Source organism: Penicillium riverlandense (genome assembly GCF_028828495.1).
Source record: "Penicillium riverlandense strain IBT 135883 chromosome Unknown utg000001l_segment0_segment0, whole genome shotgun sequence".
Classification (NCBI taxonomy): Eukaryota; Fungi; Ascomycota; class Eurotiomycetes; order Eurotiales; family Aspergillaceae; genus Penicillium; species Penicillium riverlandense.
Window position 1 is genome coordinate 1,460,054 of NW_026643194.1, and position 27,006 is coordinate 1,487,059.

Sequence of the window (27,006 nt, forward strand, 5' to 3'; positions counted from 1 at the left end):
TAGCCATGGTGGCTTGAAGGCGGCATTCAGGCGATACGACCGAGCAGAAGCAGAAAGAATGGCAAGCAACGGCTCTGTATATCACCCCAAGATCTTGGTACAATGTTTGTGGATTGCCTCGCCGTGCCGAATAATTTCTATGCAGACTACAAGAAGCAGCCAATCGGTTATACCGCGTCATTAGACTATGAAAGGGTTGATATTGGAATCTCAGCCCCCTTGCTTATTTCAGTAGAATTTATGACGAGAACGCTCAAGAAAAGCAAACTAACACAGAACCTAACTAAAGTATACGACATCAACTCCAAGGAATGCAATGCTTGTGATACACTCTAAAAACATCAGTTCTCAACACCCAACCCAAACCCCTTGGCCTCGATATCCTCCCGAAATGCAGCCCTAACATCCTCTGCCGCAACCCTCAGCCTCACTTTACTGCTGCGATCTCCCCTCGTCGGGATAGTCGAACCGCCAAGTAAATTCTTTGACGCGGAGCCTTGCTCCAGAGCCAGCACACCTGAGTTCATCAGATCCATAGCTGCAAATGCCAATGCTCGTACACGAGAACCGGCGCCCTCACCGAGCAAGAAACCCTTTACGCCTGCGCCGGCTGCGCCTGCGACAGCGACAGCGGCGTCGGCGATGCGACGTGCTTCATCGAGGACATCTCCGAAGGATGATTCTGTTAGGCCGGTCCGCTTCACCCGGGCTAGCAGGGCGGCGAGGAACAGTTTTCCGGAGAGCGGGAGGCAGCGGAGAGATTGTTGCAGCGGGGTGGAGGTTGCTTCGTGGATAGCCTGTTTGATAGTGGCGATGGTCACACGACCGGTTTTTCCTTTTTCGGCGGGTGCTTTGTCCTGCCGTGCTGGTGTCTTGGAAGGCGTTGGAGGCAGGGACTCTGCGGTGCCGGTGGCAGGGTCGTCTTTGTCGGCTGATTGTTCCGCAATTTCGACAGCACGCCGACAGATATCGAGGGCGCGGCGCGCATCACCACTCACAGCGGCGACTTTCCGGCTGGCGAATTGAATGGCGTCCGGGTCGACGATGTTGCCGGGGACGTTTGCGAGACGGGTGCTGATGATCTGCATCAGATCGGTATGTCGGTATCCCGGGAAGGTGATGCGGGTGAGGCCGAGACGGCTGGAGATCTTGTTGCTGAGGGTTCGTTCGGGGAGATCCATCGTGTTGGCGACAGCCAGGACGATGAGCCGCGAGTGACGGAGAGCGGGCCAGTTGAAGAAGTTGTACATGACCGACTGGTTTTTCGTAACAAGCTGGTCCAGTTCATCCATGAGGACGACACAGGACACACGACGGGGGGATGGGTGAGAGAATTCTCGTTCGAGAAGATCGAGTGCATGTGAAGGAGATACTCGATCTCCTTTCAGGGCTTCCCAGAGCAGAGAGTACGATTGATGTGGATCCGTCACTTTCATACCGTTGATTTCCACAAAGACAAAGTCATCCATCTCCTCTGCAAGCACGGCGGAGTTAAGCTGCGCGATGACCTCGCGCACGGTGGCCGTCTTGCCTGTTCCTGGTGTGCCGGAGATGTAAATGCAAGCCCCCGTGCCTTCCATGATGGCGGCACTGAGATGATTGTAGACCGTGTCGAATTCGGTCTTTCGACATGGCAGCGATTCAGGAACAGTCGAGACATGCAGTAGCGTACGTGCTTGCTTATATGGAGAGGTAAAGTGCGAGGGCTCCAGCACACGAGTGCCCAGTGGAGTGAATTCAAGTGGCTTTTTGACGACAATTCTAGCCCATTGTCAGTAAAGGCTCATCACAATACAAGGAAGTGTCCTATACCTCTTATGTGTAGGCGTAGTCAAAGCCTTCTTGCGCTGGGATCGGGGGGTGGTATTCGTCGAGGCCAGTCTTTGTTTCTTCCGAGGCGTAGTCGGAGCCATATTCTCATCCTTGACGTCGACATACTGCAATGCCCATTAGAACCAATCAATCTCCTTCAACCCGGGTTGACTTACATCGGCGTCATCGGCAGTCTTGCGCTTCCGGGCCGCTTTCAAACCATCCTTGATAATCGTAATGAGGTTAAAGATCTTATCCTCCTGGTAGACATCCTCCCAGACAAATTCGTCCGTGTACCTCCCCTGCACCTGATTCACACCTCTCCGACAAACAATACACTTGTTGTACTCCGAGAGCTCATTCTTCCCCTTCGGGGGGGTACCATTCGGGTATCGCGCGAAGAAGACGTTCTTCGACATAACATTCGCTTTGCCATTGATAGATGTCAAAGGATTGACATTGAAATCCGCAGTGAGGTACTGCTCATTGGGCAGCACATCCGGCCGGCGCTTGTTGCGGGTTGACATGAACTCATCCGGCGAGGCGAACCACATGATATTGGCGCATTTGAGCACCCCGCCTTCCTCCTCCTCGTCGTGGTCCTCCTCTTCCACAAACTCTGTGATGATGCCCGCCCAGTCCTTTCCCGCCTCGGGGGACTTCAGCAGCACGACCTGGCCCAATCGGCACTCGAAGGTGCCCATGCGAGCGCCGACGATTGTTCGTTGTTTGCGTGCGGGTCGAGAGGAGCGGCGGCGACAGGCGGACTTGGTTGGGCTGCCATTGGTAGCCTCGGGCTCGTCTTTGACCTCTGCTTCTTCTGTCTCGTAGATCCAATCCCACGGGAGGTCTTCGTCGCCCAGTTCGTCGTCCGAGTCGTCGCGTACCAAGGCGCCCTTGGTCATCCACTGCTGGGCATTGCGCCGACTGGAGTCTTTCAGATCGGCCTCTTCCATTTTCGGTGGGGTGGAGTGGAATTCTGGGATCGAAGAGAAAGGGAGGTTGGCAGAATCTCGGCGACCCGACGCGTCTGTCCACTTTACTCCTGTTTCGGTTTAGTGTGTATGCCTTGGCGCTGAGGCCTACAATATCAAGAACACACGGTGAAGAAACACATTCAATTTAAGGGTATGCAAACTTGGCTGCTGGTATTCGATAACAATGCCCTAGTCTCCTGGTGCCGCTCAGGCGCGACGAGAAGGTTGCCCGAGGACGCTGACGTCTCGGCTTCACAATCACACCCCACGTAGGTAATCCATATCCTGTAGAAATCCCACAACCTCCACTGAATTCGTTTCAGCTCGCACACCTCCCCTGAGCTCCTCGTACCGGCCTATCCAGATGTCTTCTCCTACCAGGCCTTGACGAGGGCCTTGTCCTCAGCAATGGTGAGCATGATGATTTCGAGATTCATGCCTACTTCACCGATCAAAGACACCGGATATGATCCCCGCCGAGGTCTTCACCTTCAGTCGAACCAGATTTCAGAACAGCGTCCCCAGATCAGTATCGAGTACGTCTCCATTGCGCTGTTGCTCAGCATGCTGGGCAGGCCCCAGCATATCTGCAATCTTCCTCACAACAGTGAGGAAGTCCCAGAAGCTTGAATCCTCATCCCTGCCCTCAGCTGGAGGGAAAAAAGCTGACAGCGTTCCCCCGTGCTCCGCAGTATTTCCCGGTCGGAGATTGGCATTTTCGCCCAGCGCATTGTCCCACTCTGGGGCGAACACCGAAGCCGCCCAGGACACAGTTGGTTTTGCTTGCCAGTGGGGATGAGTTATCTTAGACTCGTCATCCATTGCAATCAACTTCGTCTTGAGTGGCATGTATGCATCGAAGCGGGCCAGTTCGAAGATGTAACGAGTGCCCTTCACTTGGAAGCGAATGGCAGCTTTCTCGACGAATTTCGACACGGGCGCCTCGGCCATGAAGTGGACCTTTCGCCGCGGGCTGGAAGCAATGCTCTGTACAGCCTGGTGGTTCTGGAACCTGATTGACCGTGCGAAAGCTCTCAGGGCCCCGCCGATGGTATCGGCATCGTGGAAGTCGAACGACTTGATCTCAAGCTGCCAGTCTGATCTAAGGTACAGTGTGAGCTTCTGATTATTTGAAGAAGGGCCTGAGACTTGAGTCTACCTGCCGAAGTCAATCACACCCACTTGCAGGGGGAGCCGATTGCCGCACTCTCCCTTCCGTTCGGCTTTGAGCCACCGGCACTGCCCAGCCTCAAAGCGCCGGGCACCCGAAGTCTTCAGGAATTCTGCTTCAAGACAAAGGACTGTGTTGTTTTTGCCAGGAAATTCGAAATATGCGGAGTGTGTGGGCTCGATTTCGGCCAAAGAATTGAAGTTCTTGGGTGCATTCAGCGGCTCAAGGAATTCGGTGGCACGAAGACACCTATCTAGTAGTTCGTTTTGACCGACTTGGAGGCTGAAGAAGGAATTAGTACTATGTGACTCCCAAGACAAGGGGACACATACCCCGGAACTAGTCGGCCTTTCGCCTGTTCGTGAAGAATCATGTTCTGGAAATCTTGGAACTCATACGAACACTCGCCCTTCTCCGATCGACGATACTCATCCAGCACAAAGGTCCCGAAATGAACACGCATTCTGAGGTGGCCACGAATAAAGGAGATCGTATCCAGGGACTTTTGAAGTTTTGTCAGAAGGAGAGAGTCGTTTTTCATCAGGATCAGGTCCTGTCCATTGCTCCAGTGTTGTCTCTGATCACCACCGAGCTCAACCCCATGCAGCAAAGGTCGTGCCACCCGCGAGCTCTTTTCAAGAAGAATCTTTGTTCTCATGATGGTAGGCGAGGGCGGCTCGACCAAGTACAACTTGAGCTGCACGTCCGACTTGGTTGTGAACTCCCTCCAGATGGTGCAGAGTAACTCAATAACTTGAAGAAGAGCTCCTTTGTCATGGGCGGAGACGCAGATGTAGTTGGGCATGTGTCGCTGCTGGTAGACATGCACGTCAAAAGTCGTCCGAATGTTGTCTAGCTTCTCGAGTTGTCCACCGAGAACACCGTTCATAGCAGGCCCGTCGGATGGCCACAAGAATATCAGCTGCTCGAGTACCGATTAGTCTCAAATAATTAATGGCTCTTGGGGTATTGGCTACGTACCATGACCTCGAATTCATTTGGCAGAGATGGCGCCTTGCGCAGCTCCTGGAGTCTTCGCTCCCGCTTTGCCTGGACGTCAACGTCTCTTTCCTTGCCTGCTTTGTAGGCATTGACCCGCGACCAGTATCCGAGCTGCTTCAAAGAGGGTTTGGGCTCCATGCACTTCGCAATCACTGCGTGAAGCAAGTCTTTCGCTGCGGTCACCTCGCTGTAGCCCCCCCAGATTTGAATAACCTTGTCGCAAACGTCAAAGCATGTTCTGAAGAGAAGACGGGCAGAGTTATATACCTGATCACCGTAATTTGCGGGCAGCACGTAAGCGCCGGTCTTGTGAGAGATGGCATCGAATGCATCAGCTCGCCAATTGACAGTCGACGACCTTCCACCAGTCCTACTGGGAGCAATTGATCGAACAGTATTTGCAAACCTGGTGCATATGTTGTTCAACTTGAGGCAAGATTACAAGGTCGTTGACGGAGGCACTTACGCATGTCTGGTCGTGCCAAAGGTATCAGGAAGTTTCACCTTGCCTGCCTTGGGGTCAGTGTGTATGATTCGCAAGTGAAGGAATGGTCTTACCATCGGGTTCCATCCCAGCACGCCATCTTGCCTTCGCAGGAGAGTCTCGGAACACATCGCTGACGGTTCGCCGACTGGCGGTCTGCTGCGGCCCGCGACGCGTGTGGTAAGTCGCGCCAGCTCGAAGACCCCTTGTGGGATGAGAACCGCTTCGAGTGTTTCCAGTGGTCTTTGGAATGATCTTGCTGGCCTGGTGGGGTGGAGCTGTCTTGGTCTTTGGAGCTGGAGCTGGGGCTGGAGCCGGAGCACTGCCAGCGGCTTGGTTCCCACGGCTGTACAAAGGAAGCGACCACCCTGCGGCATGAATCAGCAGGATGAACGAAGCAGAGGGTTGAAGCAGACAGTGAACTTGCCCTCTGCTGCAGACCGCTCGTAGCTGTGGAGGCGTCAGTTGAATCAGGATGAGATTAGGGTGTGAGGGTAAACACACTCCATATTTACAAGCACTGAGTATGGAAGGAACAGGCTGGACTAGGACTCAGGCTCGTGAGATGGAGGGCATGAGAGAAAAGGAGGGAGAAAGACTGGGGAGGAGGATGGGGAGGGGAGAGACAAGGAAGAGGATGGAAAGGGAAGAGGGAAGAGGGAAGAGGGTAGAGAGGTTGGGTGGGAGAAGACGAAAGAAAGAGGGAGAGTAGTCTGGCAGTGAATGAAGGAGGAAGGCACGCTCCTCGACCACAATATTGTTCAATGGGTTTATTTCTATCGATCTCGACAACCACCAACAGTATCTAGCCTGCAGCCGCTGCCTGTGCTGGCGCCGCTTCCCCACTGAGCATCTTCTGTCGCAGCACTAGAACAATATCAGTATTGAGACGGAGACGCAGAAGACAGCTGAAAACACTCACTCTCCTCCGTGACCCGCAGATGGGTGTTCTTCTCCTGCACAATCTTCTCCAGCTCCTGCAAATTGATATCCAGGCCCTTGACCTTCTCCTCATAGAACGCAATAGCCTTGGCAGGTGTCTATCCCACCAATCATCCATTCATCAGCAACGATTTTGATTTCCCTTTCCCTTCCCCGAGTTCATCCACTCACCTTCTCAACATAAAACCCCGTCCCAACATCCACAAGCACCTTCTCCCGATCCGCCAGCGTCCCCTTCACATACAGCGAGCTAGTCAGCGGGACAAGAATCTCTTCACGACCTGCCGTCCCCTTATTCGCGGACCCGACGACGCCGTCGTTGATCGAGCGCACACAGTCGCGGAACTTGGCCTGGGCGGCGCGCAGCTTCGCGTGCGACGAGGTGAGGTGTTCCAGTTCGGAGGTGAGGCGTGTTTGGAGTGAGCGGAGTTGTGGGACGGAGAGGGAGGCGAGGTTGACTGCGTGATTGAAATATTAGCTGGCTGGATGTCCGTAGACACTGGGATGGGAGGGAGTCTTGCTTGAACCTGGAGGAGCTCCGCCACTTGAGCTTGCTGCCGACATCTTGGGTGGTGGGTGTTGATTTTAAGAGGTGAGAGGGTGTCGAGGAATTAGTAGAATGAGTATCTATCTTCCACGCATCACCCGGAGTGTGGTGTGGAATTGCCGCGGGGAGGTTCGAAGCAGATCGTCCAGCAGAGAAAAGTGGAAGTAGTGGCAATAGGGTTGTGTAGCGGTGAGCCGGGGGGGAGAATAGAAATGCCACGCACTATAAACGGGACTCAACTCGAGATAGGTATTGTACATGGACCGCTAATTATACATGCTATATGCTCCAAAGAATACTCTCACAGCTGCGCTAGAAGCGACTGCACAAACGCCGACAGCCGGTCCAACGGCACGTCTTCACGCAGGTTCAGTCGCCGACACTGCACCTCCAGCGTCTGCTGCTTCTTCCATCCGTTGCCAACAACCACAATGACTGGATACCCAATCAGATCGGCATCGCCCAGTTTCCAACCCATGCTCTTATCCCGGTCATCGAGGATGGCATCCACCGGGACCGACGATGGAGACGTCAGGCAGTCGTACGCCTGGTCTGCGACAGCATCCAATCCTTTACCTGGGACGACCACGACCTCGTACGGTGCCATTGCACGCGGCCAGTTGAGGCCCTTGGAATCTGCAAGACGGTCGGCTACCGCTGAAATCATGCGCGAAACTCCAATCCCGTGGCAACCCATCTGCATCGGCACAATCTGCTCCGTAGCAGGGGGTCGGGCGCCAGACTCTGGGGATCCCTCCAGCACAGCCGGGTTCACGGTCACGGACGCATGAAGCACCTCGCTATACCGTGTCCCCAGATGGAATGTGTGGCCCATTTCGACGGCGGCGTGGCTCGTCAATGACCCATGTGCACAATGCGAGCACTTGTCCCCATCGTGTACCCGGACTAGACTGAGCTTGTTCTCGGTGCCGGGGAATCGGTCCAGCATCGAGTATTCAATGTCAGCAGCTGTACATCCGGCTGCCTGGAGGAGATCGCTGAGTGGTGGACGCTGGTATACTCGCACTTGCGAGTCATACACGTCCAGCACGCGTGGTTTCTGGGTAGCAGACTTGCGGGACTGGGCGTGAACAGTCCACTTGTGGATCGGATTTTCCACGCTGAGATCAAGGTCGACTCCGGCCGCGGTGGCAATCGCCTTGACAGCGTGCGAGTTGACCTGTCGTTCCACGGGTTCTGAGGAATCATTCTGCATTGAGAATTTGGGGTACCAACACCGAAGCAGGGTGTTGCTGTCATGAGAGATGGCCGACCACATGCCAGTTGAGATGGTCGGTCCACCTGCGACAGGTGTCTCCTCATCGGTCTGGAAGCCATGTTCAGAGGTCACGGCTTCATGGAAACTGTGCGTTTTCCCATCTGCAAGCTCCTCATTGTACACATGGTCGCAATGAGAACAGCTCACCACCTGATCTTCGCCCTTAGGGCTGAGAAAATGGAACTCGTGGCTCAGACTGCCGCCCATGTTGCCCGAATCAGCCGCCGCTACAAGGTACGGGATCTTCAGCTCGTTGAACATATTCGTGTAGGCGGTTTTGACCGACTCATAGGTCTTGAGTGCCTCTGGCACGTTGTAGTCGAACGTGTATAGGTCTTTCATGACGAACTCTCGCCCACGAAGAAGTCCCTGTCTTGGCCGAGGCTCGTCTCTGTATTTTCTCGCTGAGATTTCATTAGTGTTTCACTTTTGCAGTGGAAGTGGCAATCTCACATATTTGATATACTCGCAACGGGAGGCTCTTGTACGACGTGGTCAGGCTCCCCACGAGACTTGTGATTTCTTCCTCGTGTGTTGGTGCGAGGAGGAAACGTGCATCTCTCCTGTCATTGAACCGGAATACCTGGACAGCATTTTGAGCGGAGTGATCCTGACAAAAGCAGAGCTGGGCTTACTTCAGAGCCCTCCTTCAGGCGACCAGACTGCTCCCACAGCTCCTGTGACGATAATGACGATAGGGATACTTTTGATGCGCCTAATGTTCATTAGTACCCCAGACTTAAAAGGGCGACATGGGGTTCTAGTTTACCCAGTGAGCGCATATGCCTATCGATGAGACGCTCGACCTTCTCCTGCACGCGCAGCCCTAGAGGTAGAAGATGGAAGATTCCTGAATAGGCCTGGAATCATGTCAGACAGAGTCCGGGCCGCATTGGATAGGATGCTTACTTGGCGCAAGAAGCCACCTCGAATCAAAAGATCGTTTGCATCCTCTAGTACATTGTGAGTATTTGAGAATGCTTCAGGGAGTGACAATTGGCACACCCTTTCCACCATCGGTTGACTGCTTCTTAATTCCCCCTGTGGGAATCCAGAAATTCGATGCTCGGCTTCGGCCATCATACTGCGACGGTTAGAACACAGGAGTTCATTGGGTTCAGCTCGGGGGGTGATACATGGAGGCCGCAATGCCGGACGCGGAGGTGGGCCAACACCAGCCATCGTCTCGATGTGAGAGAGGGACGAAGCCCAGCGAACATCGAGAAAGGAATAATCGTATGCAAATCAATTGTGCGAAGCAAAAGAAGAAGAAGTGTTGCATGTCACGCGTTGTTGGAGAGGCTTATCGCACTGGTCCGAGCGTCGCTGATAAAGCAAATTTCAATCTTTTTTTTCCTTTTCAACTCGCCAAGTCAACTCAACCACCCACGCCATGGCCAAAGGCAAGGGAAAGCGCTCTTCGGACGCTAATGAGTCTCATTCTGAGGCAGCGGTCGCAGCCCCCGGTAGTCAAACTACACCCGATGTGCCCAATCTGGACGAGGGCGCCTTTGCGGGTCTCCGACAAAAAATTGAACAACGTTTGAAAGACCAGAAATCCGGCAAAGGAAAGTCGAAGGACAACGGCAAGGCAAAGGCGCCTGCTGTGGAGGCTCCTCTGAAGAAAGAGAAGCAAAAAGCCGATCAGAACCAAGGATCTGCAAAGGGCAAGAAGCGCGATCGCAATGGAGAGGTGATTGCGCGAGAGGAGAAGAAAGGCGGAAAGAACAAGAAGGAGAAATCGGATGCTCCGGCAAAGAATAACCAAGAGGATACACTGCGCCAGGAAATTTTGGCCCTGGGTGGCACTGAGGAAGATTTTGAGCTTCTCGCTGGTGTCGACTCCGAGTCCGAGGTCGAGGATGCCCCATCCAAATCGAAGAACAAGAGCGGCGAAGATTCTCTGCGAAATGAACTCTCGAAGATGTTGGAGGCTGCCGGCCAAGTCGTGCCGCCAGATCTAGCCGACGAAGAAGTGGATGAGGGGGGTGAAGACGAAGAGGAAGATGAGGGCGAGGATGAGGACGGTGATGACAGCAGCGAGCCAGAAGATTCTGATGTCGACGAGACCCCGACGGAGCCAGCTGCTCCCGAAGTGAAAGTTCCGAAGGAATATGCCAAGCTCGTGAGTGATGCATCCTTGATTGACAAGACGGCATGCTAATCCTAATCAAATACAGGCTGTCCTTCCTCGATCTGACTGGTATGCTGTTCCCCCTCCTCCAATCGCCTACACAAAGCAAATGAACGATTTGCCCCGGCATTTGATCGACCGCATTCATGAATTGGCCAACACTCTGCTGCAAGAGGAAAACGACTTGTATGCAGAAGCTCAAAAGACCTCGGCCTCCTCTTCTCACAAGTTCTACTCCACCATCATGTCGTCTGGAACCCTGAGCGACAAGATCTCTGCATTGACTCTCGCCGTGCAAGAATCACCATTGCATAACACCAAGGCTCTGGAGACTCTCATTACGCTTGGAGGCAAGCGCAGCCGTGCCCAAGCCGTTGAAGTTTTGCGTTCACTGAAAGATATGTTCGCCCAGGGTACTCTTCTACCTAGCGACCGGCGACTGAGGTCATTTGCAAACCAGCCGTCACTCGTTGCAGCTTTCCAAGGAGCGGGCGGTCGGTGGGGAAAGCGAGATCCGCTCCCCGGTGGTTTGCAGAAGAGCCACCTGATTGTGTGGGCGTACGAGCACATGCTCAAGGAGCAGTTCTTCGAGATTCTCAAGATCTTAGAGACTTGGTGCAACGATGAAATCGAATTCTCCCGGTCTCGCGCGGTCAGCTACGTCTACGAGCTGCTCAAGGAGAAGCCGGAGCAGGAATCCAATCTGCTACGGCTCTTGGTCAACAAACTCGGAGACCCGAGTAAGAAGATTGGTTCCCGAGCATCGTACCTGTTGCTACAGCTTGAGCAGGCACATCCGTTGATGAAGCCGACCATCATCAGTGCAGTGGAAGAGGTGCTGTTCCGGCCCGGCCAGAGCCAACATGCCAAGTACTATGCTATCATCACGCTAAATCAGACGGTCCTGAGTCTCAAAGAGGAGGAGGTTGCTGCTAAGCTGCTAAACATCTACTTCTCCTTGTTTGTGGCTCTGTTAAAGCCCACCCAGCCGCACAAGCCGGCGCCCAAGGGCAAGCCTGGCCATAAAGGCCCCAAAGGCAAGCGCCAAAACCAGCCTGCCAAGGGAGAAGCTCAGGACGATGAAATGCGGGAAAAGCTGGTCTCTGGTGTGTTGACAGGTGTCAACCGCGCATATCCTTTTACCAACTCGGACTCTGAAAGGTACGTTTCTCTACTTGGTTACTCGAAAACACAGTACTAATTTGTTCATCTAGCATGTCAAAGCATCTTGAGACACTCTTCCGCATCACCCACTCGTCAAACTTCAACACGAGCATCCAGGCTCTTATGCTGATCCAACAACTTACTGCATCCCATAAAGTTGGCGGAGATCGGTTCTACCGGACTCTGTATGAGTCCCTGCTCGACCCACGTGTGGCTACCTCCTCGAAGCAGTCACTCTACCTCAACCTTCTTTTCAAGGCCCTCAAGAACGACGTCAACGTACGTCGCGTCAAGGCCTTTGTGAAGCGGCTTGTTCAGGTGCTCGGATTGCATCAACCCGCCTTCGTCTGCGGTGTCTTCTATCTGATCCGCGAGTTGGAGAAGACTTTCAATGGCCTTCAGTCCCTCGTCGATCAGCCGGAGGACAACGAAAGTGATGGTGAAGAGGTCTTCCGGGATATGCCCGATGAAGATGATGAGCAGCCGGCTCCGATTGTTGAAACTAAATCGAAGCCGACGAATGGATACGATCCTCGCAAGAGAGATCCCGAGCACAGCAATGCCGACAAGACATGTCTTTGGGAATTGGTATGTTCTTATGTTTCCCTGGCAGCACCGAAGTTATTAACATTGTTTCTCAGCTTCCCTACACATCGCACTTCCACCCCTCTGTCTCCGTGAATGCCGCGCACCTCCTGGAACACCAGCCCATGAGCGGCAAGCCCGACCTCACCATCCATACACTGACCCACTTCCTCGACCGTTTCGTGTACCGCACTCCCAAGGCAACCACCTCCGCCCGGGGAACTTCGATCATGCAGCCTCTCGCGGGCGGTGATGCCGCAGACCGACTGGTCGAAGCCTTCAAGTCGTCGCAGAAGTCTCTCCCGCTCAACACCGAGGCTTTCTGGAAGAAGAAGGCCGACGACGTCGCTGCCGAAGATGTGTTCTTCCACGAATACTTCAGCCGCGTTAACAAGGACAAGGACAAGGCGCGCAGTAAGAAGGGCAAGGGTACTACTGATCCGGTTGATCGCGACGAGGAGGATGCCGAGGGTCTCAGTGACAACGAATCGGAGATCTGGAAGGCGCTCGTTGACTCGCGGCCTGAGCTGGAGGCAGATGACGATAGCGATGAGGATCTGGATATGGATGATCTGGAGTCCGCATTTGACGAGGACGAAGACGCCGAGGAGGGCGAGGATGACGGTGGCGTTATCTTCAACGACGAGTCTGACGAGGCGTCCGCAGACGAAGATATGGACGAAGTCAGTGATTTCGAGGGTGTGTCGCCGCCTCCACCGGCTGCTTCCAAGGCGTCAAAGAAGACCGCCAAGAAGGACGAAGAGGAAGAAGACGAGGACGACTTCGATATGGATGTCTCGGACGACGAGGCCTTTATCGACAGCGACGAGGATCTGCCATCGGATATGGAGCTGGGTGGTGTGGAGGTGCCGGACGACAAGGCATCGGAGCGCAAGAAGCGACGCAAGCTCAAGCACCTGCCGACGTTTGCCTCGGCGGAGGACTATGCGGCGCTGCTGGATGCAGAGGACGATGGCATGTAACTTGTCTAAACGGTTATTATTATTGTCTATATCATCTACATTTTGTACAAATCCATATCCATCCGTCCTACAAGCACTGACAATCTATAACGGCTGACCTAATCACCGCGGAATCCGTATCTCCACGTGACTTTCCCGCAATCGCATTTCTTCTCCGGTCGGAACGAGAATGAGTTGCTGCTGTCGTCCGTTCCCTTTTCTTTTTCTTTCCTTCTTCCTGTCAATTCGATTCCCTCAGCATCTCTTCATCATGTCCAGCGTCCGTTCCCTCCGACGAGGTGTCGACCTCGTCGCCTCGCGGGCTGCCCCCTCCATACTCCCCGCAGCGCTTCTATCAGCTCCACATTGCTTCGCCGGGAGCTCTCCTCTGCCTCGGGCTCTGTGCGACCAATTGCCCCTCGTGTGCCCGCCGCCAAAAACTCTCTGGTGTATGTTGCAGCTCCTAAGCGCACTGCACAAACCGTGCGGTATGCGTCCAACTCCAGCGAGCCGCTGCGCAAGACGCAACTGTATGACCTGCACGTGGCGCACGGAGCCAAGATGGTGCCCTTTGCCGGATTCGACATGCCGCTGCAGTATGCGGATCTGAGCCATGTCGAGAGCCATATGTGGACGCGCGAGAAGGCCAGTCTGTTTGATGTGAGCCACATGTAAGCATCCACGCCCAGAAGACTCCCAAGAAACGAGCGAGCGAGACACGGCTAACAAAGCTTCAAAAGGGTCCAGCACCACCTCAGCGGGCCCGGCGCCCTTGATCTGCTGATGAAAGTGACGCCCTCATCACTGGACAAGCTGTCCCCGAACACATCGACCCTGTCCTGCCTGCTAGAAGAAGGCACCGGCGGCATCGTTGACGACACGGTGATCACCCGCCGCGGCGAAGACTCCTTCTACTTTGTGACCAACGCCGGCCGGCGCACCGAGGACCTGGCCTTCCTGCAGACCGCAATCGACGCCCACCGCGCGGAGAACGGCGCCGACAGTATCAAATGGGACATCCTCGAAGACCGCGCGCTGGTCGCGCTGCAGGGCCCGCTTGCAGCAAGCATCCTGCAACGACACATCTACACGGCGGGCGATGCCTCAGCGGCCGAGGCCGACCTGAGCACGCTGTACTTTGGCCAATGCCGCGAACTGCACCTGACGCTGCCCGATGGCTCTGCCACTGCGCACCCGCTGCTCATCTCCCGCACGGGCTACACGGGCGAAGACGGCTTCGAGATCTCCATCCCGAGCTCGGGTGCTCCCTCCCTCCCGCAGCAGGTCACGGAGCTCCTCCTCAGCGACAAGGATCACGTTCGTCTGGCCGGTCTCGCCGCACGAGACTCCCTCCGCCTCGAGGCAGGCATGTGTCTGTACGGCCATGATATCTCCACCGCCCAGACTCCGCCCGCCGCGGCCCTGGGCTGGGTCGTTGGTCGTGACCGTCGTGACGCCGCGACAGCCACCTTCAACGGCGCCTCGGTCATTCTGCCCCAGATTGCCAGCCCCAAGTCCCTCGCCCAGCGTCGTGTCGGTCTGAACATTGAAAAGGGCCCTCCTGCTCGTGAGGGCGCCGCCGTTGTTGACCTTGCTGACCCGTCAAACCCGGTCGAGGTCGGCGTCGTCACCTCTGGCCTGCCTAGTCCCTCGCTCGGGGGTGCTAATATCGCCATGGCGTACGTTAAGAACGGATTGCACAAGAAGGGCACGGAGCTGGGTGTCAAGGTGCGGAATAAGGTGCGCAAGGCTAGCGTTACGGGCATGCCCTGGGTGGAAAGCAAGTTCCATCGCCCGCAGTAGAGTCTAGATTAAGAACCTGTTCAGCAAAGGAGAAGCGTGACATCTGTGTATATACCATCTTTATGTTCAATGCTATGTTTTTCTTGGAAGTATATGTTACAGTTACAAGAAGGGATATAAATGGTCGTGGCGTTCAACACGTTGGTCTATTCCGGGTTCGCCGAGGGAAAATATACCGCACGAAATGGCAGGGGTATTCTTATCTCGTGCCAAATAATCAAAAAGAAAACAAAGAAACCAGAAAGTCCACCCATTAATCCTGGGGTGTAGATCATACTCCCTTTCAAATCCTTAATCCAGCCTGATCCGACTTAATCGACGACGTAACGGAGAGCAAAATCCATCAATCAGATCCGAAAAAGAAAAAGAAAAGGAAAACATAAACAAATGATAAATACATGAAACTCCTCTTTCTGTCCCAGTCATCGATCATGTCGTTAGGCGCTGCGAAAGAGGAAGCCGAGAGTGCTGCTCCATCGACTCAAAAGATACACATGCACGAACGGACGAAGATCAACATCACTGAGAGCCTTCTTTCCCGCCCTGCGGGACTGCGCTCAAAGGGCGTTGCTGGCACAGGTGAAGGGCTTGCCGAATGCACCCTTACGGTAGCTGACAACGACTGAATCAACGGAAGCCTGCGGGGGAAACAGATTAGTACATTTCCAAAAACCGTACGACTGAAAGCACAAATCAAAGAAACTTACGTAGGTGCCAGCAGTCAGGAAGAACACGCCGGTCAGAATCAAGAAGACGTTGACGATAGCTCCGATCCAGCCGCGAATACCGCGCACCGCATAAAAGCGGGGGCCGTGGTCGTTATACCGCATGCGCAGGTAAGCAACGCCCCAGAAGATGAATCCGAAAAAGGAATCGAACAAAGAGCTCATGATCGACAGCAGGTCTGAAAAGAACGGAATGACCTCGGCGATGATCCAGGCCGCAATCCAGAGGGCAAAGAGGATTCCAGCCCACGAGGCCCATCCCACGACAGTGTGGTTGGCCTTGTGGCGGGTACCCTCAAAGATGCGGAAAAAGATGAAGCGCGCGGAGACAGACGCATACAGCACGCCCAGGAAGATGAGCGTCGGGATCATGAACGAGAAAGATATCTTCTTGTAGACCTCATCGCTGAGCGAGTGAAAAGCAGGCGCCGCCGTGTATTGGCCGGTGTAGACGTAGATGACCGCGCCTACCAAGCTGAAAACGATGACTTCGGCAATGGTGACGGCGGTGACCGATTTCCAGAATTCCTGAGGCTCTTTCATCTCTGCGATGAAGCTGGGCAGGGTGATCTGGCCGATGAAGGTGTAGCTGATGTTCAGGAAAGCGCTCATTCCGGTCACGAAGCCGGTTCCAGGCGCCGCGACCACCAGGAACTTGGCCGGTCCTGTATTCTTGTAGCCAGCCTTGCTGGGTTCCCCTTCGATTCCAGCGAAAACGGTGGCCATGATGACCGAGACGAATGTGAAGAGGGCCGAAAATGTTGCGAGCCTGGACAGAGCGCTGAACGTCCGCGGCAGGGAGAAAACCCACGAGATCATCGCCATGATGAAAGAGAAGGCGATGGTGCAAACGGCACCGTCGGTCATGGTGTTGAGATACTCGGCACCCACCAAGCAGTGCAAGCCCTGAATGAAGGTGTTGTTCAACAGGAACATGACCGCCGTTACCCACCAAACGATCTTCGAATTCCAGAACAGATACTGGCCGACATCACAGACATCGCGAATTTCGGGGTGGCGCAGACAGAATTTCCTATTGCACATGGGTCAGCACCCGCGCAATCTGTCTCGAAAATGAACAGCACATACCAGACAATTAGCGAAGTATACAGCACAGACCCCGCGATCACAATGGTGAGGATCAGGCCGGGCACCAGGCCCAGAACGGAGTATGACCATGGGAAGGACATGATGGCCAGACAAATGTACTCGGAAAAGAGCAGCGCAGCCGTCTATGTAACACCATCAGCATTGATTAGTTTCACCTGGTGGACCGGGGAACACCGACCTTCTGCCAACTACACGTGCGATACTTGATGCTGTTCTCCGACTCCATTTCGATCTGCCGACCGACGCTCTCGGACGTCGAGGACGAGTCAACGGCGGTGACATGGTGATGCGAGCTCCGGCGCCGGCCCTGGCCCTCGAGATCGTCCAGGTCCTTCAGCTTGGACACGTCCTTGTCGCTGTAGACCGGGTCATCGCGGCGGTCGTCTCCATTGCTAAGGTCCATGTGGTTGAACGCCATTTTTGTCTTAACGACCGGGCAAACCGGGCTTGACGGTACTCGGTGGAGTCGAAAGAAACGTTGTTGAGGGCCCTGGTATGCATGTACCGCTCTGTTGTACTACTTTGAACAGAACAAACCGGAGGACACTAGTAACACATGAGTGAGTGGCCTAGAGAACACCAGGTGGAAGTCAGCTCACCCGAGGTGGATGGTGAAGTTGAATTCCGGATCCGGACAATGGGGTAATGTCGTCAGTGCTGGATTAGGGCAGACTGGGAGGTATATCGATGGCCGACAAGGTTTAGGAGCGGGCGTGGACTGAGGGAGAGGGTGGGAAGGGAAGAAGAAAGGCGAAAACGGGAACATTGATTAATTAAAAAGAGCTGCAGATCTGAGTCGCTACTGCCCGTATAGCAGATACGGGCAGAGTCACTACGGGCGGGTAATTAATGGGGGATTCTGGGTATGCGAGATACTCTACGATAATACCTGGCTCCACCGGCGCAGAAAATCAGAAATAAAATGTGCACAAACGAGGCCGGGCAAAAGCGCCATGACGTGATGGAGCACCCATACTCTGCCGCAATAGGCGTACTCTCGAGCCTCAGCCGTGGCTGTAGCGTTTGGCCGGGCCAAGGTCGCCCGGTTCCGCCTTCCTAGGGGGGCAGAAGTCTTGGAAGCAATCTCACCATCCCAACAGTGAATTTTATCTGATTCGACCCGTTCGCAGTAGTCGGGCGCTCCGAGGCTGCGGGCTAGCCACCTGGCTCACGGCAAGGGGCACCTCGTGCGGGTGCACGTCCGGTCAGCCCCCACATCATGAGTTGATGGGCTGTTACGGAGTGTGCTTAGTGAAGTGGTGGCGTCCAGCCTTGGCCCCGCAAGCGACCGACTGGACATCGAAACAGCCAAGGGGGAGCGGGCGCACCTGGTATCGGGGGCCCGAGAAACATGGGAATGGATGGGAACACCCTGTTGTCGATCCCTGATAGGGTGCCGATGAGGTGCTTTACTGAATGCGGTCAAGAGCGGATCCGTGGGGGATGGATGGATCATCGCAATCTCTGGTGGCGCATCCCCCATACATAAGACGAGGCAGCGAGCTAGAGGCGCATCGGGCTGGACCAAATGGGTCTGAAGCTCCAACAGAGGGAGTCCTGTCGTTAGTTACGTCGTCTACATTTACTTCGGTTCCTCTCGGCTCGCTCAGCGGTTCTGTTCAGGTCTTCCCGACCACGTGCTGCAGAAATTACGTAATCAATGCGCCTGGCAGATCAGGCAGGATCCGCGGAGACATGTACTGTAGCTATCCAGGTGCTGAACTGATCGGCCGCACCGGCTTGCCGAGATTGTGCATCTGCAGAGCCCCTGGATAGTTCCGGTCCACTAGAAACGACCGATCCGCGTTCTCGCTAACCAGTTCCCCGTTTTACAGTTGACGTGCGACTCCACTACGATGGCCTCATCTCCCCTATAACTCTGTGAACGTAAGGGTAATGCCATGATTACCGTCAATGGGGCCGTTCTGGGGACCCAGAAAGCTTCAGGATCGTATTTTACCATCCTCCAAGGATTTTAGGGTCCAGCAGCCCGGCCTAGACTTGCCATGTTGTATTCTTCTAGAAGCCTGCCACATCCCTGTTGGTGGATTGCCTGGTTTAATCGGTAGCGATCGGCACATAACGGCCATTGACATGATAGCTGTTGAGACTGCGCATTGGACTGTGCATGCTTAAAAATGTCAATTCGAGCATGTTGCCACAACCAAGTACTACGCGTCTCTCACCAATCACAGAACACTGGTGTAGCTTTGCTCATTTAAAATAGTATCACTCCAAAGACGCAACTACCAAGGCAATCCCAGTAGGCTCAAAAGGTAAAGTAAAGATAAGATTGAATACAAAGAACTGAAGTGAGTGTTATAGACATCGAGACTAACACAGTGAGAATCGAAGACTCTAAACCCCCCGGGCGTGACTCCTATCGCGAGCCATACGAGCATGCGCATCAACATGAGCATGTCTCCTGCCAACGGCAGCATCACCGAAACCAAAGTCATGAAAGGTATCGTCCAGAGAACGAGCGCCCACAGTCCCCGACGTCGAATCAGACAGGGAAGGCGGGATATCCTGGGCGCCGGTACCCCAGGTACTTTCGTTGCGACCCAGGATGAGAACTAGGTCGTGGCCCTCTGTGAAGAAGTCGTGGGAGACCCAGTTCTTGGTGTAGGGCTTGCCGTTCATGGTGGCGGACTGGATGAAGCCCGAGCCGCCGGTGTTGTTCTGCGAGTTGAACTTGTCGAAGTTGACCACGCGGATGGTGGCTTCGTTGCCCGTGAGCGGGTTGGTGATGCTCACGGCCTCGAAGAAGGGCACGGTGATCAGGTACACACTCTGGCCGGGATTCGGGAACATGCCCATCATCGACATGGCGACGAAGGAGCCCATAGCGCCAGAGTCGTCGTTGCCGGGGAGGCCAGCGGGAGTCGGCGCGAAGTAGTCGGGGATGTAGGTGCGCACACGAGCGGTGGACTTGGCCGGGCGTCCGGCGTAGTGGTATTGGTAGACTGTTAGGAAAGCTGGCTCGTTGCCAATGTAAGTGATTTTCTTGTCGTGGAGATAGTCGAGGCGCTGGACGAAGCTGTTGGGGCCGCCCAAGAGAGGGATGAGAGCAGCCATGTCATGGGGAACGAAGCTGGTGAGACATGTTAGTATTGTGCATTTTTGTAATGTGGGAGGACGTACAATTGATACTCCCAGATGCTAGACTCAAAGGTCTCGGCTCCGGTGTTCTGAAGCGAGCAAATGCTTCCACTGGTGTCGAGATTGGAGCATTTCAGGGGATCCTGGTATCCCCACGTTTGATTCAGGTACTTGGGCTGGAAGAAGCCCTTGAAGCCCGTGTCGGTGCTATTCATGAACGAGGTCTGGTCCGCCTTGAAGAGATTCTTCCAGGCTCCAGAGGCCTTCTGGTATTTCTCGGCATCAGCCGTCTTCTTCATGCCGCGAGCCATTTGCGAAATGGCAAAGTCATTGTACGAGTACTCGAGCGTGCGCGAGATGCTGCGAGTCATGGTACCAAAGCCCTCGTGATCGAAGTCCTCGACGGGGATGTACTGCAGCCTTTTCCAGCTCTGAAGACCACCGCGACCTTCATTGGACCAGTCGTACGGTTCTACCTCGGCATCCTTCTGGACAGCGGCATACCCGGCATCCCAGTCAATGCCATCCGTCAATCCCTTGACGTACGCGTCGACAAGAATGTTGTCCGCGTTTGAACCGCCTTGCGTGTATCCTAATCATCGAGAGCTGTCAGAATAGTCCTGAACTGTAGAATCTTAGTGCCGTACCTTTGCAGAGCGACATGCGGCAATCCGGCAACCAGCCAAGATGACGCTGAGTATCAATCAACGAGCGGACCATCTGTGCCACCGAGCTAGGGTCGATGAGGGTAAGGAATGGGATCTGGGAACGGAAAGAGTCCCAGAGACTAGAAAAGTTGTCAGTGCAGGCCTAACATACCTGGGGAGGTGCTGCAACAAACCAGTAGAAAGAATCAAAGTACGGCTCCGAGCTCGTCCAGAGCGGGTTCTCGCCCGTGTAGTTCTGGGGATTCATCATCGTGCGGTAGATGCCGCTGTAGAAATTGGTGAGAACCGAGGGCTTGACGCCGTTGCGCGACACCCGGATTGGAGCCATCTTTTCGGTCCACTGCTGCACGGCCGTCTTGTGCGTAGCCTCAAAGTCAAAGTCCCATTTCCCGGGCTTGATCTCATTCTCAGCATTAATGCATGCCTGCATTGGGCTGATAAAGCTGACTCCGACGCGGGCCTCGACTGTCCCATCAGGCGGGGTATTGAACCGGAAGAATCCACCACCCTAGTATTGTTTTTAGCTCAAAATTGACTGTTGGAGATAAGGTTTATCACTCACTGGAAGCGGGTAGCCGTTGATACTGCGGGAGATCTTCAGGTCATGGACATCCGTACTCGCACGAGCATCAACAAAGATGCCACCATCTCGTATACCTTCGTTCTGGGTCGCTCCAGGGGTCTTGAAGTCGGCACAAAAATGCAGCGTGTACTCGCCGCTACCGAAACTGGGCAAGAACGGAGCGGTGCCGGTCATACGACCAAGCTCTGTGTTGACGGAGATGGTCGCGTTATCCTGACGCGAGTCGGACAGATCCGAGAGATCCAGCAAAACCAGCGGGCTGCTCTGTGGCGGGAATTGGAAGCGGAACAGAGATGTGTGGTGAGACACAGTCATATCAACATGAACACCTGACGCCAACGTAATTCCAAAGTAGCCGGGGCTGGCCGTCACGGAGCTGTTGATGTAGGGCGTCGCGCGGGATTTCTTGGGGAAGACGCAACCATCCACGGTATCGCCGGCGCATGCTTTGTACGGGAAGAGAGGGAAATTGCCCAGCGATGGGGAACCTCCAGTCCCGGAGTCGTGCATAGACGAAAAACCTGTGACATTGGCGCCATCGAATGTAAACCCACCCTGGTTGCTTGCCGAGTCGGTATCGGCGACGGCTTTAGCCATGCCATAGGGCAGTGCGGCGCCGGGGAAGACATTGCCTAGAGAAACCCATTAAAGTCCATCCCACTTATTATGGTTCCGCACGTACCTCCATTGGAGCTTCCAATCAGTGGGTCGATATACCGGAGTACATCATAGTCCTCAATGGCATGTTTGGCCAGCGCAGTGCCGGCCAGAAGCGACAGCAACACTCCATGCATGGTGAACAGTGAGAAAAACGGACCCCTCGTGCTGCCTGGGAAAAGGGAAAAAAAGAAAAGCTTGGTATTATTATGTTCCCCCCTGTGTAGCGCGTCGTGCCTGTCCGGCATGCGCTATCGGCCCCTGTCGATCATCCCCGCGTCGCTGCGTTGCATTCAAGATCTGGACCAACAGACAAGGTAACGCTGTGACGGCCCATTCCGCCCGGCCATTCCGTGCGGGAACTAGATTCGTCGAAAATGCCTTGATAACGGGGGCCAGGATGCCTAGAGATTGGACTACGTCGAGTCGGGGGTTTCGTTATTATTATCCGTTGCCCGATTCAGCAAGGGCGATCCTAGACTAATAATGAGAGGATTTGTTGCAGCGAATGAGCAGACGAGATCTTGGATTAGCGGTGCTACACTGTGCACAACAAGCCTTGTGGTCGTCGGGAGACAACATCCCGAGCTTCCAGGCGGAGAGTGTTGACGCCTCAAGGATTTGGTCCTGTCTGGTCACACTCTGAACACTGGTCTGGCCAGACGGGAAGAGCTCATATCATTGCTCGGTTGGTTGTTAGTCGACGTAGGAAAGGGTTGGCTTAGACCTACCCCTTTACAGGGTGAAGTCGGAAAGGGACTCCGGCGGCAGGGGTTGACTACAATACTTATAGATGTGAGGGGCGCTCTCTTCCACCCAAACTTATCTGTCAAGGGCATAATAATAACTGTCCATTATACTACTGTGCATGAAAGGAAGGATAATATCTAGATCTATAACGCCAATGCCGGATAATCCCAATGCTATCTTTCACTCCACTTTATATAGACTCGACAGGGCCTAGCAATCGGTTGGTTAGCTGTGGTTCCGTAGGACCTGGAAGCAAAGGGGAACAAGAAACCTACCCGCGCCTGCTTGGGCTCGATAAACAAGGCCTTGGCCTCAACCAGCAAAACGGGCTCCGTGCCATCAGTCGGGAGTGTCTCAATTCGGCCCTCGACCCACGCCTTGCGGCCCTCGACCTTGACGGTCTCGGCGCGCAGCACGACATACTGGTTAGCCATGGAAGGGGCGCGATAGTCGATATTCAGGTTCGCCGTGACGCCGATCTTATTCGGCAGGGCTGGGAAGCAGCATCGCGCCAGACCCTCGTCCAGCAAGGTCGCTAGCAAACCGCCATGCACGATGCCGGGGTGGCCGCAGATGTCGGAGCCGAGGTACATGAGCGAGACCATGCTCTTGCCGCCGCGCTCGTTGAAGACATATGGCGGCACGACGATCTTGTTGGACCCGGCTAAAGTCCCGGCCGTCAGGCTGCGTTCTCGTAACGCCTCCGGGAACTTGAGGTGCGGGCGTGACTCGGTGAAGTCCGGGTTGGCGCGCAGGGACTCCGCGATCGGATGCGTGCGGATGTGGTCGTCAATTTCTTGTGTCGCGTCGTCTGGCGCGACGAACAAGGTCAACGACTCCTCGTCGGAGGCCAGTGGCACGGCCATGAGGCGGTAGAGCGTGCGTTGGGTTTGGAAGAGGAGGCCGGCGGTGAAGGCGAGGACGGCGATAGAGGTGAAGCCGGCGAATCGACGAAAGCGTGATCGCGGGCGAGGAAAAGGTTCTGAGGGTGATGCTGTAGTCGTAGACAGGTCAGTTGTCGTTTGCATTCAGGTAACCGGGATGGATCGGGGTTTACCGGCGGTGGAATTGAGGCGCTGGCTCCGAAGGGGGCTTCGTAGGGGGACACGAGCGGAGAGAAAATGGGACGGACTGCCAATCGGCCGGGGCAGACAGGGCTTTAATCGGGCCGAGACAGGTAGACGGAGCATAGTGTGAGAGGCGACTTGTTGGGAGAAATCAATGGTTACGGCAAGAGATAAACCGGGGCCCGGAAGAGGTTGAGCCTCGGCATCTTTGCGCTGAGTCAATCGGGAAAGGTGTGGCAACTACTGGATCGGACAGAAGGATAGTTTATTTTTGGGGGGGGAAGAAGAGTCGGTACGCATGCTAGAGGTGAGAAACAGCAGTGTTGATGATTTAGTTTTGATTTTCAGGTTGTCTTCATCCTCAATTGCGGATATATATTGCGCACCCTCAGTAGGCCTACTTGACTGTATCACATCTCCCTCCGGTGTCCTATGTACCATTTTCACTTTCTTTTTTATCCTAATTGGAATTTCCACCTCTCATCCAAGACATCTTCTTGATCCTACAGCCCAAGGTTGTCCGAAGAAGCTAATATTAACTACCTAAATTTCCCTTCTCTTGCCCGCGGACCACCTTTGCCACATGGATCCAATCTCTGGTACGGGCGACCATTGGCCCGGCCCTGTTCCATGCTCCAGTGTCCCTTTAAAAATATTCCCTAGGAACAGTCTCGTACTCGATCCCTCGTACATCTGTCCTTGCCAAGAGTCGATCATTCCCTGACGCGGCCCGTTTCAACTGTTTCTTTTCCGCCCCGCCGACTTTGCCCCTCGTTTTTCTCTCACCGTCACTTTTCGTTTCTTTCCTCTTCACCATCCCACATTCATTATGGCCACGTATGTGCATCCCTCTCCGGTCAATTCAACCAGACCACCCAACTAACACCCAATTAGCAACATCACCTTCCACGCCTCCGCCCTGACCCGCGACGAGCGCAGCACCCAGCTCAACCAGCGCGGGCTCACCATCTGGCTGACGGGCCTGTCCGCCTCCGGCAAGTCGACGCTGGCCGTCGAGCTCGAGCACCAGCTGCTGCGCGACCGCGGTGTGCACGCCTACCGGCTGGATGGCGACAACATCCGGTTCGGCCTGAACAAGGACCTGGGCTTCAGCGAGGCCGACCGCACGGAGAACATCCGTCGCATTGCGGAGGTGGCCAAGCTGTTCGCCGACAGCGCTTCCATCGCCATTACCTCGTTCATCTCGCCCTACCGCGCCGACCGCGACCAAGCCCGCGCCCTGCACGAGGTGCCCACCCCCGGCGAGACTACCGGTCTTCCCTTCGTTGAGGTCTACGTCGATGTCCCCGTTGAGGTGGCTGAGCAGCGTGATCCCAAGGGTCTCTACAAGAAGGCCCGTGAGGGTGTCATCAAGGAGTTCACTGGTATCTCGGCTCCCTATGAGGCCCCTGCCAACCCCGAGGTGCACATCAAGAACCACGAGCTTCCGGTTCTGGATGCTGTGAAGCAGATCATTGAGTACCTTGACCAGAAGGGTTACCTGCCTCCCAAGAAGGAGTAAATGCGTGCAGTGCTGGTGGCAGAGAGACGCTTGTTGTATAGCTTGTGATTTTGGTGTATAGCGTGCCTTGTTGGGTTGTTCGGTGATTTCCCCATACACCGTTTGATGCTGTACATACCTTTATCGGTCAAATACATAGATCACTTTGCTGTTGCACACTGTATTTTTTTTTCTTAGGGTGGATTTGTATACTGCACATCCGAAAGCGAAAACAAAAAGAAGATGGCCCCAAGAGTTTCTGCTCAATGTACTGCTATATGTACGCAATTGGCTCCAAATATCCCCGCCCACAGCAACCTTTGCCGAGTTCAAACTAACTAATTGAACTCGAACTCGTAAAACACGTATGCCGTGTAGTCTGCGCCGCCGCCCTCGCCCGCGGCATGCATCTCGCTGGGATCATCTCGCTTGACACGGCCCTTCTTGTCTCGCCCAAAAGCATTGCCAGCCAAGTACGAGTACTTGTCTTCCAAGTTGCGTTTCGCACGGTCCGCCTGCTTGGAAGAGGGGGCCTGCGAGAAAAAACAGATTAGTATACCTTCACAAAAGAAGGCAATGGTGTTAAAACATACCCTGATCAAAGCACACACAAAGTCCAATGGCAACCCGTATCGCAGCACCGTCTCCACAAACACCCGGAGCACAAGCACATGCATCCAGACCATGACCGCCTCGCTCCACGCGGTCCGTCCAAGACGCAACGTCTCACCCCAAAGCTTCCGCTCATCGCCGCCCACACGCTCAACCTCCTTGCGTTCCTCCTCCTTCCCGCCCTCCACATACTTAAAGTCGCGCGGGATCCATTTGTGCTCACGAGCCTTGTGCACGAACTCGGGGCTGTGTTTCTTGAACGTCGTCACGGAGTACAAAGTAAACTCGCTGTCCGAGGCAACCAATTGAGCGGACCGTGGCACGACCATCGGAGCCACGGTTTCGTAGGTCTTGAGGAAATCCTTGATTTGTTGGGTCGGTACGGCAACGAGGTGCGTCTCGAGGTATTCGGAGTCCTGGATGACAGAGCGGGGGTCGACTACTGAGGCGAGGGACTTGGTCGATAGGTTTCCTCTGTACATACCAGAGATTAGCAGATGATATCTAGCAGAGGTGGAAATATCAACGCACGTCTGTTTCCGCTGCAGCGTGGCCAGAGTGTTCTTAACCTGATTATATTGGGAGTACTTGAATCGAATATCGTTGTCGATACTGGCAGCCTCCTATAATAAACGATCAGCCTGCTCCTACCCACCCTTTGGCCGTAGCTCTCTGCACGAACCTTCTGCAGGAGATCAATCAACTCCGCCAGCGGCTTATCCGCCCGATACTTGACTTTGTTCCACTGGAACGTGCGCAGGTACTGATCCACGGGCTCTGCAGCAGTTAGAATCAAGCACGCAGCATCCACACTCCAAGGGACCGACACATACTGTCGTTCACCACCTTCATCTTCTCGATCTGGTCCTCATCTCCACCGAGGATATTCTTCAGCGCGTCTCCCACCTTCGCCACGACGCCCTGGCAGCCACTCTCCAGCTTGGTCAGCTCATCAGCCTGCTGCACGAGGGCGTCTAGCGTGCCGATCTTGAACTCGGGGATCGGGAACGAGGCGGCGGAGCCATTGTCCGGGGAGACGGTGGCGGAGACGGCGTCGAGGGCGTCGTCGCGGTGGTGCGAGGGGACGATGGAGGTCGGAAGTGACAAGAGGAGGTACTTGCTGGGCTTGGACATGGCGGTGATGAGAGAGCCCTGGGGGCGTGGAGGGGGGTTGAGATGCTGGTGTTGGCCTGTTGGTTGAGCTGCCGAGTGATGAAGGCGGTGGGCGAGGCGGGAACTCACTGACCACGACTAGTAATAGCCCTCAGTAGTTGTCGCAGTCGTTAATGAATACCCATTTCTTTGGTATATATCTGATCCAGCAATGCACTCTTCTTAGCTGTCAACTTCTGCACGCTGTGGACTTTTT

At 54.7% G+C, this 27,006-nt stretch overlaps 10 protein-coding genes across 10 annotated transcripts; 2 read left to right on the forward strand and 8 right to left on the reverse strand.

The window, feature by feature from the left end:
* Nucleotides 1-341: 341 nt before the first annotated feature.
* N7474_000602 (origin recognition complex subunit 1) lies at nt 342-2,768 on the reverse strand (the record flags this gene model as incomplete). Its single annotated transcript, XM_057192017.1, has 3 exons — nt 342-1,761; nt 1,813-1,937; nt 1,989-2,768. The coding sequence occupies 3 exons, from the start codon at nt 2,766-2,768 to the stop codon at nt 342-344; spliced, it is 2,325 nt and encodes a 774-aa protein (XP_057056970.1).
* Nucleotides 2,769-3,296: 528 nt separating this feature from the next.
* Nucleotides 3,297-5,546, reverse strand: N7474_000603 (uncharacterized protein; the record flags this gene model as incomplete). Its single annotated transcript, XM_057192018.1, has 5 exons — nt 3,297-3,878; nt 3,972-4,209; nt 4,293-4,882; nt 4,942-5,332; nt 5,521-5,546. The coding sequence occupies 5 exons, from the start codon at nt 5,544-5,546 to the stop codon at nt 3,297-3,299; spliced, it is 1,827 nt and encodes a 608-aa protein (XP_057056971.1).
* Nucleotides 5,547-6,324: 778 nt separating this feature from the next.
* On the reverse strand, nt 6,325-6,952 carry N7474_000604 (prefoldin subunit 5; the record flags this gene model as incomplete). The annotated part of the gene is made up of 3 exons (XM_057192019.1): nt 6,325-6,486; nt 6,560-6,846; nt 6,889-6,952. The coding sequence occupies 3 exons, from the start codon at nt 6,950-6,952 to the stop codon at nt 6,325-6,327; spliced, it is 513 nt and encodes a 170-aa protein (XP_057056972.1).
* Nucleotides 6,953-7,236: 284 nt separating this feature from the next.
* N7474_000605 (putative proline--tRNA ligase AIM10) lies at nt 7,237-9,434 on the reverse strand (the record flags this gene model as incomplete). The annotated part of the gene is made up of 7 exons (XM_057192020.1): nt 7,237-8,618; nt 8,668-8,797; nt 8,850-8,929; nt 8,984-9,074; nt 9,124-9,167; nt 9,220-9,298; nt 9,351-9,434. The coding sequence occupies 7 exons, from the start codon at nt 9,432-9,434 to the stop codon at nt 7,237-7,239; spliced, it is 1,890 nt and encodes a 629-aa protein (XP_057056973.1).
* Nucleotides 9,435-9,607: 173 nt separating this feature from the next.
* On the forward strand, nt 9,608-14,862 carry N7474_000606 (RNA-binding ribosome biosynthesis protein MAK21; the record flags this gene model as incomplete). Its single annotated transcript, XM_057192021.1, has 6 exons — nt 9,608-10,339; nt 10,395-11,509; nt 11,563-12,100; nt 12,154-13,076; nt 13,407-13,730; nt 13,800-14,862. 6 exons carry the CDS (start codon nt 9,608-9,610, stop codon nt 14,860-14,862), a joined length of 4,695 nt encoding a protein of 1,564 aa, XP_057056974.1.
* Nucleotides 14,863-15,419: 557 nt separating this feature from the next.
* Nucleotides 15,420-17,463, reverse strand: N7474_000607 (putative neutral amino acid permease; the record flags this gene model as incomplete). Its single annotated transcript, XM_057192022.1, has 7 exons — nt 15,420-15,500; nt 15,570-16,620; nt 16,677-16,819; nt 16,876-17,089; nt 17,140-17,187; nt 17,235-17,243; nt 17,297-17,463. The coding sequence occupies 7 exons, from the start codon at nt 17,461-17,463 to the stop codon at nt 15,420-15,422; spliced, it is 1,713 nt and encodes a 570-aa protein (XP_057056975.1).
* Nucleotides 17,464-19,055: 1,592 nt separating this feature from the next.
* Nucleotides 19,056-21,844, reverse strand: N7474_000608 (glycoside hydrolase family 92 protein; the record flags this gene model as incomplete). The annotated part of the gene is made up of 6 exons (XM_057192023.1): nt 19,056-19,791; nt 19,842-20,391; nt 20,447-20,586; nt 20,641-20,975; nt 21,030-21,682; nt 21,733-21,844. The coding sequence occupies 6 exons, from the start codon at nt 21,842-21,844 to the stop codon at nt 19,056-19,058; spliced, it is 2,526 nt and encodes an 841-aa protein (XP_057056976.1).
* Nucleotides 21,845-22,637: 793 nt separating this feature from the next.
* On the reverse strand, nt 22,638-23,647 carry N7474_000609 (PaaI family thioesterase; the record flags this gene model as incomplete). Its single annotated transcript, XM_057192024.1, has 3 exons — nt 22,638-22,667; nt 22,733-23,451; nt 23,515-23,647. 3 exons carry the CDS (start codon nt 23,645-23,647, stop codon nt 22,638-22,640), a joined length of 882 nt encoding a protein of 293 aa, XP_057056977.1.
* Nucleotides 23,648-24,353: 706 nt separating this feature from the next.
* On the forward strand, nt 24,354-25,046 carry N7474_000610 (adenylyl-sulfate kinase; the record flags this gene model as incomplete). The annotated part of the gene is made up of 2 exons (XM_057192025.1): nt 24,354-24,361; nt 24,419-25,046. The coding sequence occupies 2 exons, from the start codon at nt 24,354-24,356 to the stop codon at nt 25,044-25,046; spliced, it is 636 nt and encodes a 211-aa protein (XP_057056978.1).
* Nucleotides 25,047-25,363: 317 nt separating this feature from the next.
* Nucleotides 25,364-26,771, reverse strand: N7474_000611 (H(+)-transporting V1 sector ATPase subunit C; the record flags this gene model as incomplete). Its single annotated transcript, XM_057192026.1, has 4 exons — nt 25,364-25,558; nt 25,619-26,260; nt 26,320-26,414; nt 26,471-26,771. The coding sequence occupies 4 exons, from the start codon at nt 26,769-26,771 to the stop codon at nt 25,364-25,366; spliced, it is 1,233 nt and encodes a 410-aa protein (XP_057056979.1).
* Between the last annotated feature and the right edge of the window lie 235 nt (nt 26,772-27,006).